Consider the following 11,736-nt stretch of genomic DNA (forward strand, 5'->3'; position numbering starts at 1 on the left):
ACTGAACTGTGGGATATATGTTTTTTCTATTAGTCATCTATTGACTAACCTTCAGGGGGCAAATTATGGGTATAGTTTTAGATTTGGAATTAATAAAGTTTAGTTTTATCCTTTTGTCAGCAAACATGAGGAATGACAAGAGACAACGCATTTAAGAATATTCAATTTTGGTTAAAACTATTTCAACACTACGAACATAAAAAAGGCTTCTCTCCTATGTGACATCTCTAATGTTTATTAACACTTGATTTCCAAGTATAATATTTCCCACATTAAGAAAATGAAAAAGGCTTCTACTCTGTGTGACTGCTCTGATGGCGATCAAGAAGCACTTTCTGGTTAAAATATTTCTTACAATCTGAACAGGAAAAAGGCTTCTTCCCCGTGTGAGTTCTATGGTGATCAGCCAAATTTGATTTCCGGTTAAAACATTTCCCACATTCTGAACATGAAAAAGGTTTCTCCCCTGTGTGAATTATCTGGTGATTAACCAATTGTGATTTCCGGTTAAAACATTTCTTACATTCTGAACATGAAAAAGGTTTCTCCCCTGTGTGAGTTCTTTGGTGCCTAACCAATTCTGATTTGTTGACAAAACATTTCCCACATTCTAAACAGGAAAAAGGCTTCTCCCCTGTGTGAATTCTCTGGTGCTTAACACAATCTGATTTACTGTTAAAACATTTCCCACATTCTGAACAGGAAAAAGGCTTCTCTCCTGTGTGGATTCTCTGGTGCTTAACACAATCTGATTTACTGCTAAAACATTTCCCACATTCTGAACAGGAAAAAGGCTTCTCCCCTGTGTGAGTTCTAAGGTGACTAATAAGATGCTCTTTCTTGTTAAAACATTTCCCACATTCCGAACAGGAAAAAGGCTTCTCCCCTGTGTGAGTTTTATGGTGATTAACCAAATTTGATTTCCGGTTAAAACATTCCCCACATTCTGAACATGGAAAAGGCTTTTCCCCTGTGTGAGTTCTATGGTGACTAATAAGATGCTCTTTCTTGTTAAAACATTTCCCACATTCCGAACAGGAAAAAGGCTTCTCCCCTGTGTGAGTTCTATGGTGATTAACCAAATCTGATTTCCGGTTAAAACATTTCCCACATAATGAACAGGAAAAAGGCTTCTCCCCTGTGTGAGTTTTTTGGTGCCTAACCACTTCTGATCTATTGATAAAACATTTCCCACATTCTGAACAGGAAAAAGGCTTCTCCCCTGTGTGAGTTCTATGGTGATTAACCAATTGTGATTTCCAGTTAAAACATTTCCCACATTCTGAACAGGAAAAAGGCTTCTCCCCTGTGTGAGTTCTATGGTGATTAACCAATTGTGATTTCCAGTTAAAACATTTCCCGCATTCAGAACATGAAAATGACTTATTTGCTTTAGGAGCAGTTTGTTTTTTAATGCCTGTTTTGTGACTTTGATTTTCCTTAGTAGTCAGAAATGAATCAGAAGATGGGACCTGTTTCATAGGATCAGATGACAGATCTTTGCTGTGAATGGATGATGGTATATCTGGAGTAATGGCATTCACTTCAGTTGTATCTTGCAGGATCTCAAGATCATTAGATTTAAAAATTGAAGATGTCAGCTGTCCTTCTGATCTCCTGGTACAGTCATCTGCTAAGATAAAAAAATGATTTTTTTAATAACATATCCTTGAGTTTTATATTTTTAAACATTTCTACTTAAACTGTCCATAAAAATGGCAAGCTATGTAAAAAACTTTAATTATTTACCAAGACAATGACTGTTCACAGTCTAATAGAAAACCTTGTTGGATGAGCCAGTAGTGTGCGGTGTTCAACTGTTTGTTCATTCTGCCTCCCAAATATCGAATAAAAAGAAACCAATCAATGTTATGTAGACGAAAATAATACCAATTCTTATCTCACAAAAAATAAGTCCCCACTCAGGTCCATAATTTGTCAATAGAAAAACAGATAAGGCAGGCTACAGTTAGCGCTATAGTTAGGGTTGGGGTAAAGTTAGGGTTACTTTTAGGTTAAAGTTAGGGTTAGTGTTATGCTAAAGTTAATTACTGTTAGGCTAAAGTTAGGGTTAGGCTAAAGAATTAGGCTTTTCTCAATTGTCTCCCCAATAATTTGGTCACGTCAGTCATGTCAGAGTTGTCTATTTCCGGAAAAAGAAATAAAAACAAATAAAATCACCCATCAGTTTTATAGTGCAGAGGAGGCTTATGCACTTTTTATGTTCTGACAGTGAAGAAAGTGCAACAACTACTACACCAGCATACCCCTATTTAAAACTCTGGTTGAACTTAACATGGGGGCTTGTGGGACCATTTGCAAAAACCGTTTCCACAATCATTGGTCAGCAAAAAGTTCCGAAAGGGGCAGTCAGGGGCTTTACACAATGGAGAGCTGCTTGTCCTTAAGTATAATAAAGATATTTTTATCCTGAGCTCGATCCACACAGATGCTACAAGGGCCACTGCAGACCAACAGGGATCCACTACTCCAAAACCTGTGTCTGTCATTGACTAGAACAAATATATGGGGGTGTGGACCTTGCAGATCAGGTTCTACAGCCATACCAGGTATCAAGAAAATCATATCTCTGGTATACAAAGTTAGTCATGTATTTGTTTCAGGTGGCCACATATAAATCTTTTGTGTTATACAAAAAAGCCGGAAATGCAGATACTTTCCTTGATTATCAGGAAAAGGTCACTGAAAATCTTGTTTTTGAAAATTCTGTCCCCGCCAATCCTTTAGAATGTGAAGATGTCAGAAGACTCACTGAGCAACATTTTATTGCACTCATCCCAGTAACTGAAACAAGAAAGAACCCCCAGAGAAGATGTCGTGTATGCTCCTAGAGAGGAATGAGGCATGATCCCCGCTATTATTACCCACAATGCCCATCACTGCCAGCCTTATGCCTCCATGACGGCTTTACAATCTTCCACACAGAACCACGTTTTTGAACTGTTTTGACATTCAAGCATTTGGTTTATTTAGTGACAGACACATTTGAGTAGAGCTGACTTAACAATTTCCGGGGGTAGGTGGGGGGAGGTCTCCAGAGACACAAGCTGGGCACAATATGTTATTGTGAGGCTTAGAAAAAAAACTACATCCAGCAAAATGTCACCGGCGATGGCGGCTCCTGTGCAGTAGCATCTATAAGTAAGAGATAGACGCTACTGTGCAGGCGCCGCCATCGCTGGTGACATTTTGCTGGATGTAATTTTTTTTCTAAGCCTCACAATAGCCACAATATTATAGGCATTATCAACAATAATATCAATGCTATTATATGCATTATGTAATAATGGGGGCAGATCAGTGAGGGGTCAGCGACCTGACATAAGCCAATACAGAGGAATATGTAATCAGAGCACCACATAAAGCCCGGCCCACAGCCCCGCCCACAGCCCCGCCCACAGAGCACGAGAATCTCATTAACTGAAAACTACAAATACAGATTACACAACAGTAAACCAGAGTTGCCCTCATTTATGGTGGACCATTGGAGCTACTATGGATCCTGACCAGAAGATTAGAGAAAATAATATTGCTCCCCATTTCAGGAGAGATTGTGCAGTAATCTGAATTCCTTAGGATCAGAAACAATGTAATTTATGACGTGGAATGAATCCATGACACCAGGGCTGGAGCCAACACATCTCCTGCAGGCGGGAATAAATGTATATTACAGCCCTCAGCCACGCACAGCTTAGAGATCTATCAGGGCACAGGTGGAATGTTTGTCCTGTAGATTATCACAATCCTCCTTGAAGTCAGTTGGTTTTAATACAAATTGAAAAGTCAGGATAAAGGGAAACTCTGCTGTTATTGGACAGAAATTCACACTTGGCCTCACTGCACATTTACTGTTGTCGCTCATAAAAGGGAAGTTTGGCCAGAAAGACTGGACCTGGTCTTGTAGGGACCATGAGACATTCAGCAGTACAGAAGGGAGAGAAGATTCATCTGATAAGATCTCAGGGATCTAGGAAGCCAACAGCATCATTACCCTCCGCTTTCTCTTACAGGCCCAGCATAAGATTTTTCTACAAATGATTTTCTAACTTTTCAGCACATTCTGCGTACGCTGTCAGTTGGCTTTATAGTTACAGATCTGGGCAGGTAACGGTCAGCGTCTTCTAATGTGAAGGAGACAATGGCTGATGAAATCAATTATTAAACCTTATATAAGTCAGTTCACATATGGTGTACCAAGATGGCGTCTGTGTCTTCAGACAGCACCCTGGAAGGAATCCTTGGAATGCAGAAGCTGAGATACTGGATACCAAATATGGAAGTGAAGCTGAAATGGACCTATCATAGACTGACACTGGCTACTCAGGAGATTGTGTGACACCCATCTCCTGTCACTTTGTCTTTAGAATAAACTTCAGTTGTGTGCAAGCCTTTACTGAGAAAGGAGTAGACATCTAACTCTGTGTTCAGTGTGACTCTTCAAGCGCGCACTCGGCCTATATTAGTTCAGGTACAAGCAATCAAATAGATCTCGCTTTAAGGGATCACCCTCACACTAATCCCAGGGGGTAGGTGGATCCTCCAGGTCATAAGTTCTATAGAAAAGGGCTTTCAATGCCCAAAGTCATTTGAACAGTTTTGGGTGGAGGAGAATGTTGTGGTCTAGAGGCAAAATGGTGACCATGGTAATACGGCCGGACTACACCACCGATAAAGCAGCCACAGCCGGTGACTGAGAGGAATCTGTGACTTCTCTGCATTCAGTGGTTACTACTCACCTGGGTAGTCATATGTGGGAATCTCCTCTTTACACAGCTCATCATCTCTCACATATGTCTCTGTAGTATTAATATGGGTCAGAACTTCACCCTGAAACACATATTGTAAAAGTCACAGACAGATGGAGAAGTCCCATCTATGATCAGCTCTAATCCTGCCATCTCCACCGCTCTCATTACACAAGTATAAAACATATAATACTGGTGGATAAAACAAGACTGAGCACAAGACCTTCACAGCCGTCTACACATCATAGGGGAGATCTCCTGACACCTTCTCTCCATCTACCTGATGATCCTGAGGAGCACTGGGATCTTCTTGTTTACAGTCCTGTGGAAGAAGAGGACGGGAACATCTCTCTGGTGTTGTCCTCTTACTGGATAGATCTGGAGGAAACACATACAGGGACTGAATTCATTCTCTACATACAGATAATTATAGGCCGTGTGTATTTAGTCCTGTCTATTACCTGGTGATGTGAGGGGCTGGGGAACCTCCATTATGACGTCCTTGTACAGATCTTTGTGTCCTTCTAAATACTCCCACTCCTCCATGGAGAAATAGACAGCAACATCCTGACACCTTATAGGAACCTGACACATACAATAATACCGTCATCCCCCCGATCCCTTCATAGTGTTACTGTATAATGTCCCAGCATTCCCAGCAGTGTCACCTCTCCAGTCAGCAGCTCAATCATCTTGTAGGTGAGTTCTAGGATCTTCTGGTCATTGATGTCCTCATGGATCAGGGGGTGAGGTGGAGGCCCCGTGATTGGGCTCAGGGGTCTTCCCCATCCCTCAGACACAGGGTCCTGACAGCGATCACTAGAGGTCTTCTTCACCACTGTGTAATCCTGGTTATGGAGACACATTAATAAATCTCACTACAGACATTTCCAGAGTCCTCACCTCTCCAGTTCTGTCCATCTGTTATTCCCATAGATAAGAATGATGTAATGTGACGTCATCAGAATCTCTCACCTCTCCAGTGAGACGGAAGAGGATCTCTAGGGTGAGGTGTAACATCCTCTCCGCCATCTTGTCTCTGTCCATATCCATCCTTGATGGGTAAATCAGGAGAATTCTCTTCTGTAGAAGATCTTCCCTGAGAGGATCCGATATTGTAGAGACCTGAATGAGAAGAAGATGATCCGATGTAACATCATAAGAATCCTGTGTAATAATACAATTACTGGAGATAATAAGGGAAACATATGAGATTTATTATCTTACAGGGTTTAGTTTTCTTCCCTGACATCTACTAATAAAACCTATATATTTAGGCCACAGACAACAAGCAGTTTCCTCCTCGGAGTCGGCAGCTGAACACGTTCCTCATAGACTCATCTTCCATAACGCTAATTCTCGTCTCATTACCGACACTGGAATCGGCATTAGCAATACTGCAGGAGAGATTCATTACACGCGACATGAGAAATAACTCCTTCATGATGAGGACGACATCTTCATCTTCTACTGCGGCTCTAGAGACAGATTTGGCCAGAGTCGGTCACTGCCTCCATCCCCACCGGCCGTCTATATGAAGGTTTCCCGTCTTCCCCGCACTGGAATCTTCTATCACGTTAGATCTCAGCTCTGAGTCACACACAGAAGTTTGAGGCTTTTATAAAAGATTTTTTGTTTCCACAATCACAACGGACAGAAATGATCTGACCCCAAAGTCTCCATGTACAGTGATTTATGGGGTTTATTTCTGGCCTTAGGCTTTCCTATATTACAAGAAAAACTCCAGAAAAAGCCGATATTAAAATGTTTCTAAGGAAAATTGGCTCCAACAATTCTTGTAAGAAGAAAAAAAAAAATATGTAAAAAGCAGAAGACACATTTTATAATTTTTAATATGTTAAACATTTATTAAAAAGAAATTAATCTTTTTGTGCCTCAGGACATAGATGTACACCGCAGGGACGGCACAGATGAGGCTTCAACAAAAACTCTGAAAAGCAAACATGACATCTAAGAAGGTGTGACAGAGTTTGGCTGAATGCCCCCCGCCTCCAAGTACTCGATAGTATGGGGCGGCCTAGTTACTGCGATACTTACATGCCTAATAATGGGGTCTGTAATAATGTATGAAGGTCTATTCGGCCGGGCCAGAGACAGCGTCCAAGAAGTTACCTTATAACGCCCCATACACATTAGACTAAAGTTCCATGAAAGCACTGATTTCGGGGGGTTTGGCCGACCATATAATGTATTTGGGGGCCTCCCGACAGATGTTGTCAGGGCAGAGAAGGATCTGGCATCCTGAATTTCAGAGGATAATCCGTTTGTTCTTCCTGTAGATAATCCTCCTCTAGAGGAGTCTGGAGGCGACTCTCTCATACAGACCACAGGAAAGCTGGAATATTTGTGTGTATGGGGGAGTCGGGAGAGATCGCCGTCTGCCAAATGTCCGTTCAGCCAACTCTGATCTCATGTGTATGGGGCCGTTAGTATTACACTGACAGGCAGTGATGATACACGGCACTACAGTAGTACAGGGCATCACCGGAGCCATCAGAGGCTTGTATGTTGTATGATCGCACTGATCAGAGGGGTTTAAAAAAGGTTTAAAGGGGAAAAAAATATCACAGTTTCACCAACAAGAAATATCCATCACTATATGGAAAGCAGAGTCACTGCACAATGTTAGTTACGTCACGTCCATAACCACTTTATTATACTCTATTATCCTGTACACAGTGGAGTAGATAGAAATCACAGGTCCCACAGCAATAGCTGGAATTGGACCCTCCAACCTAAACAAAAAAAATCTCTCCCTCTATCTATATACATGGTTAAAAAAAATAATGGGAACACTTAAACAGCAGAATATAACTCCAAGTAAATCAAACTTCTGTGAAATCAAACTGTCCACTTAGGAAGCAACACTGATTGACAATCAATTTCACATGCTGTTGTGCAAATGGAATAGACAACAGATGGAAATTATTGGCAATTATCAAGATACCCTCAATAAAGGAGTGGTTCTGCAGGTGGGGACCACAGACCACATCTCAGTACCAATGCTTTTGGCTGATGTTTTGGTCACTTTTGAATGTTGGTTGTGCTTTCACACTCGTGGTAACATGAGACGGACTCTACAACCCACACAAGTGGCTCAGGTAGTGCAGCTCATCCAGGATGGCACATCAATGTGAGCTGTGGCAAGAAAGTTTGCTGTGTCTGTCAGCGTAGTGTCCAGAGGCTGGAGGCACTACCAGGAGACAGGCCAGTACACCAGGAGATATGGAGGGGGCCGTATGAAGGCATCAACCGAGCAGAAGGACCGCTACCTCCACCTTTATGCAAGGAGGAACAGGAGGAGCACTGCCAGAGCCCTGCAAAATGATCTTCAGCAGGCCACAAATGTAAATGTGTCTGACTCTGCACAAACGGTGAGAAACCGACTCCATTAGGATGGTCTGAGGGCCCGACGTCCACAGGTGGGGGTTGTGCTCACAGCCCAACACCGTACAGGACGTTGGGCATTTGCCACAGAACACCAGGATTGGCAAATTCACCACTGGCGCCCTGTGCTCTTCACAGATGGAAGCAGGTTCACACTGAGCACATGTGACAGCCGTGACAGAGTCTGGAGACGCCGTGGAGAGCGATCTGCTGCCTGCAACACCCTTCAGCATGACCGGTTTGGCAGTGGTCAGTAATGGTGCGGGGTGGCATTTCTTTGGAGGCCACACGATGTTGGGCTGTGAGCACAACCCCCATGGAGACACAATTGTGCCTTTACCTGGAGATAAATTCCCAGTGGGGGGCAATTTCCAAAATGCAATAACTTAAGTGGGGAATTCAGCTCTTTTCACACTTAAGGGATCTGTATATGGAGTCTACAAACTACAGTGGGGGAAATAAGGATTTGTTACGCTGACAATTCTGGGGCTAAAGTCACATTTTTGTGAGGAAAAAAGTAAAATTGTCGTTTTTTTCCTTCCACATTGCTTATATTCCTCTCACACTATCCGAATTCAGATATTGTCCTGTCAGAAAAGAGAATACAGGGAGCGAAAGGGTTAATAGGACTCACAGGAGGAACCGGCCCAGAAAGCAGAAGATCCAGGAGTGTCTGCCTCATATATGACTACTCTGTGCACAGGACCTGTGATGAGGTCACAGGAGGGGAGGAGTCAGGGGTCACATGATCAGGGGCCTCAGTGTGTGCAGGACTCAGTGTGCTGGAGGACTCCCGATAATCAGCTGCGTGTGTCGCGCTGTGTGATAGTCACAGCACCTGCATGGAGGGCGACACATGCAGCTGATTATCGGGAGCGCTCCAGGGATCCGGGGTCCCGATGCAGCTATTCGGTAAGCGATATTAGCCAATAACAACTTCTCCGACGATATTCGCTCATCTCTAGTAATAACAGCTCAAAGACATTCACCAAACTTTTCATTAAGTTTAATAGTAAGACCCTATTAAATATTGAGCACCAACGGGATGGAGCATTGACAGCGGCATGTAAAAGTGTGGGCGCCCCGGGTCAAAATTACCGTTATTGTGAGCAGTAGTAAGATGAAGACGAAATGATCTCTAAAAGGCCGAACCTCTAAGATGACACATGGCCTTTGTATTTTAGGCAAAAGTAATAATAAAAAATAAATATATAGACTTTTTTACAATTTCATAATTATAAAAAGGAAAAAGGGGCGATGCAAAACTTTGGGCACCCTTGGAGATTTGTGTACTGAGATAATTATGATCAAGATTTCACACCTTAATTAGCTTGTTAGGGTTATGGTGAGATCACATGGTGACCAGGAGCTACAGTCTGAGGAAAGGGCTAAAAAGCCTTCACTAGACCCCTGTACTGCTGTATAATGAGGCCCAGGCTTTATAGTGAAGGGACAGGAGTGAGGGCCTGTTCCCAGGAGCTACAGACTGAGGAAAGGGCTAAAAAGCCTTCACTAGACCCCTGTACAGCTGTATAATGAGGCTCAGGCTTTATAGTGAAGGGACAGGAGTGAGGGCCTGTTCCCAGGAGTTACAGACTGAGGAAAGGGCTAAAAAACCTTCACTAGACCCCTGTACAGCTGTATAATGAGGCCCAGGCTTTATAGTGAAGGGACAGGAGTGAGGGCCTGTGCCCAGGAGCTACAGTCTGAGGAAAGGGCTAAAAACCATTCACTAGACCCCTGTACAGCTGTATAATGAGGCCCAGGCTTTATAGTGAAGGGACAGGAGTGAGGGCCTGTACCCAGGAGCTACAGTCTGAGGAAAGGGCTAAAAAGCCTTCACTAGACCCCTGTACAGCTGTATAATGAGGCCCAGGCTTTATACTGAAGGGACAGGAGTGAGGGCCTGTTCCTAGGATCTACAGACTGAGGAAAGGGCTAAAAAGCCTTCACTAGACCCCTGTACAGCTGTATAATGAGGCTCAGGCTTTATAGTGAAGGGACAGGAGTGAGGGCCTGTTCCCAGGAGCTACAGACTGAGGAAAGGGCTAAAAAGCCTTCACTAGACCCCTGTACAGCTGTATAATGAGGCCCAGGCTTTATAGTGAAGGGACAGGAGTGAGGGCCTGTGCCCAGGAGCTACAGACTGAGGAAAGGGCTAAAAAGCCTTCACTAGACCCCTGTACAGCTGTATAATGAGGCCCAGGCTTTATAGTGAAGGGACAGGAGTGAGGGCCTGTTCCCAGGAGCTACAGTCTGAGGAAAGAGCTAAAAAGCCTTCACTAGACCCCTGTACAGCTGTATAATGAGGCCCAGGCTTTATAGTGAGGGGACAGGAGTGAGGGCCTGTTCCCAGGAGCTACAGTCTGAGGAAAGGGCTAAAAAGCCTTCACTAGACCCCTGTACAGCTGTATAATGAGGCCTGGGCTTTATAGTGAAGGGACAGGAGTGAGGGCCTGTGCCCAGGAGCTACAGTCTGAGGAACGGGCTAAAAAGCCTTCACTAGACCCCTGTACAGCTGTATAATGAGGTCCAGGCTTTACAGTGAAGGGACAGGAGTGAGGGCCTGTTCCCAGGAGCTACAGTCTGAGGAAAGGGCTAAAAAGCCTTCACTAGACCCCTGTACAGCAGTATAATGAGGCCCAGGCTTTATAGTGAGGGGACAGGAGTGAGGGCCTGTTCCCAGGAGCTACAGACTGAGGAAAGGGCTAAAAAGCCTTCACTAGACCCCTGTACAGCTGTATAATGAGGCCCAGGCTTTATAGTGAAGGGACAGGAGTGAGGGCCTGTTCCCAGGAGCTACAGTGAGGAAAGGGCTAAAAAGCCTTCACTAGACCCCTGTACAGCTGTATAATGAGGCCCAGGCTTTAGAGTGAAGGGACAGGAGTGAGGGCCTGTTCCCAGGAGCTACAGTGAGGAAAGGGCTAAAAAGCCTTCACTAGACCCCTGTACAGCTGTATAATGAGGCCCAGGCTTTATAGTGAAGGGACAGGAGTGAGGGCCTGATCCCAGGAGCTACAGTCTGAGGAAAGGGCTAAAAAGCCTTCACTAGACCCTTGTACAGCTGTATAATGAGGCCCGGGCTTTATAGTGAAGGGACAGGAGTGAGGGCCTGTGCCCAGGAGCTACAGTCTGAGGAATGGGCTAAAAAGCCTTCACTAGACCCCTGTACAGCTGTATAATGAGGTCCAGGCTTTATAGTGAAGGGACAGGAGTGAGGGCCTGTGCCCAGGAGCTACAGTCTGAGGAAAGGGCTAAAAAGCCTTCACTAGACCCCTGTACAGCTGTATAATGAGGCCCAGGCTTTATAGTGAGGGGACAGGAGTGAGGGCCTGTGCCCAGGAGCTACAGACTGAGGAAAGGGCTAAAAAGCCTTCACTAGACCCCTGTACAGCTGTATAATGAGGCCCAGGCTTTATATAGAAGGGACAGGAGTGAGGGCCTGTGCCCAGGAGCTGCAGTCTGAGGAAAGGGCTAAAAAGCCTTCACTACACCCTTGTACAGCTGTATAATGAGGCCCAGGCTTTATAGTGAAGGGACAGGAGTGAGGGCCTGTGCCCAG

The 11,736-nt window shown here is 44.3% G+C and overlaps 1 protein-coding gene across 1 annotated transcript; it reads right to left on the bottom strand.

Moving 5' to 3' along the window:
* Nucleotides 1-221: 221 nt before the first annotated feature.
* Nucleotides 222-1,838, bottom strand: LOC141078129 (uncharacterized). The gene is made up of 2 exons (XM_073564966.1): nt 1,750-1,838; nt 222-1,633 (listed from the first exon to the last, which is right to left on the bottom strand). The coding sequence occupies exon 2, from the start codon at nt 1,479-1,481 to the stop codon at nt 294-296; it is 1,188 nt and encodes a 395-aa protein (XP_073421067.1). The 5' UTR covers nt 1,482-1,633; nt 1,750-1,838; the 3' UTR covers nt 222-293.
* Nucleotides 1,839-11,736: the final 9,898 nt, after the last annotated feature.

Source organism: Dendrobates tinctorius, unplaced genomic scaffold, assembly GCF_039654945.1.
Source record: "Dendrobates tinctorius isolate UK_male_01 unplaced genomic scaffold, ASM3965494v1 ptg000504l, whole genome shotgun sequence".
NCBI lineage: Eukaryota > Metazoa > Chordata > Amphibia > Anura > Dendrobatidae > Dendrobates > Dendrobates tinctorius.

Bases quoted from the DNA above. Each gene is read 5' to 3' on its own strand.
- LOC141078129 (XM_073564966.1), bottom strand. From the start codon at position 1,481: ATGAAACAGGTCCCATCTTCTGATTCATTTCTGACTACTAAGGAAAAT.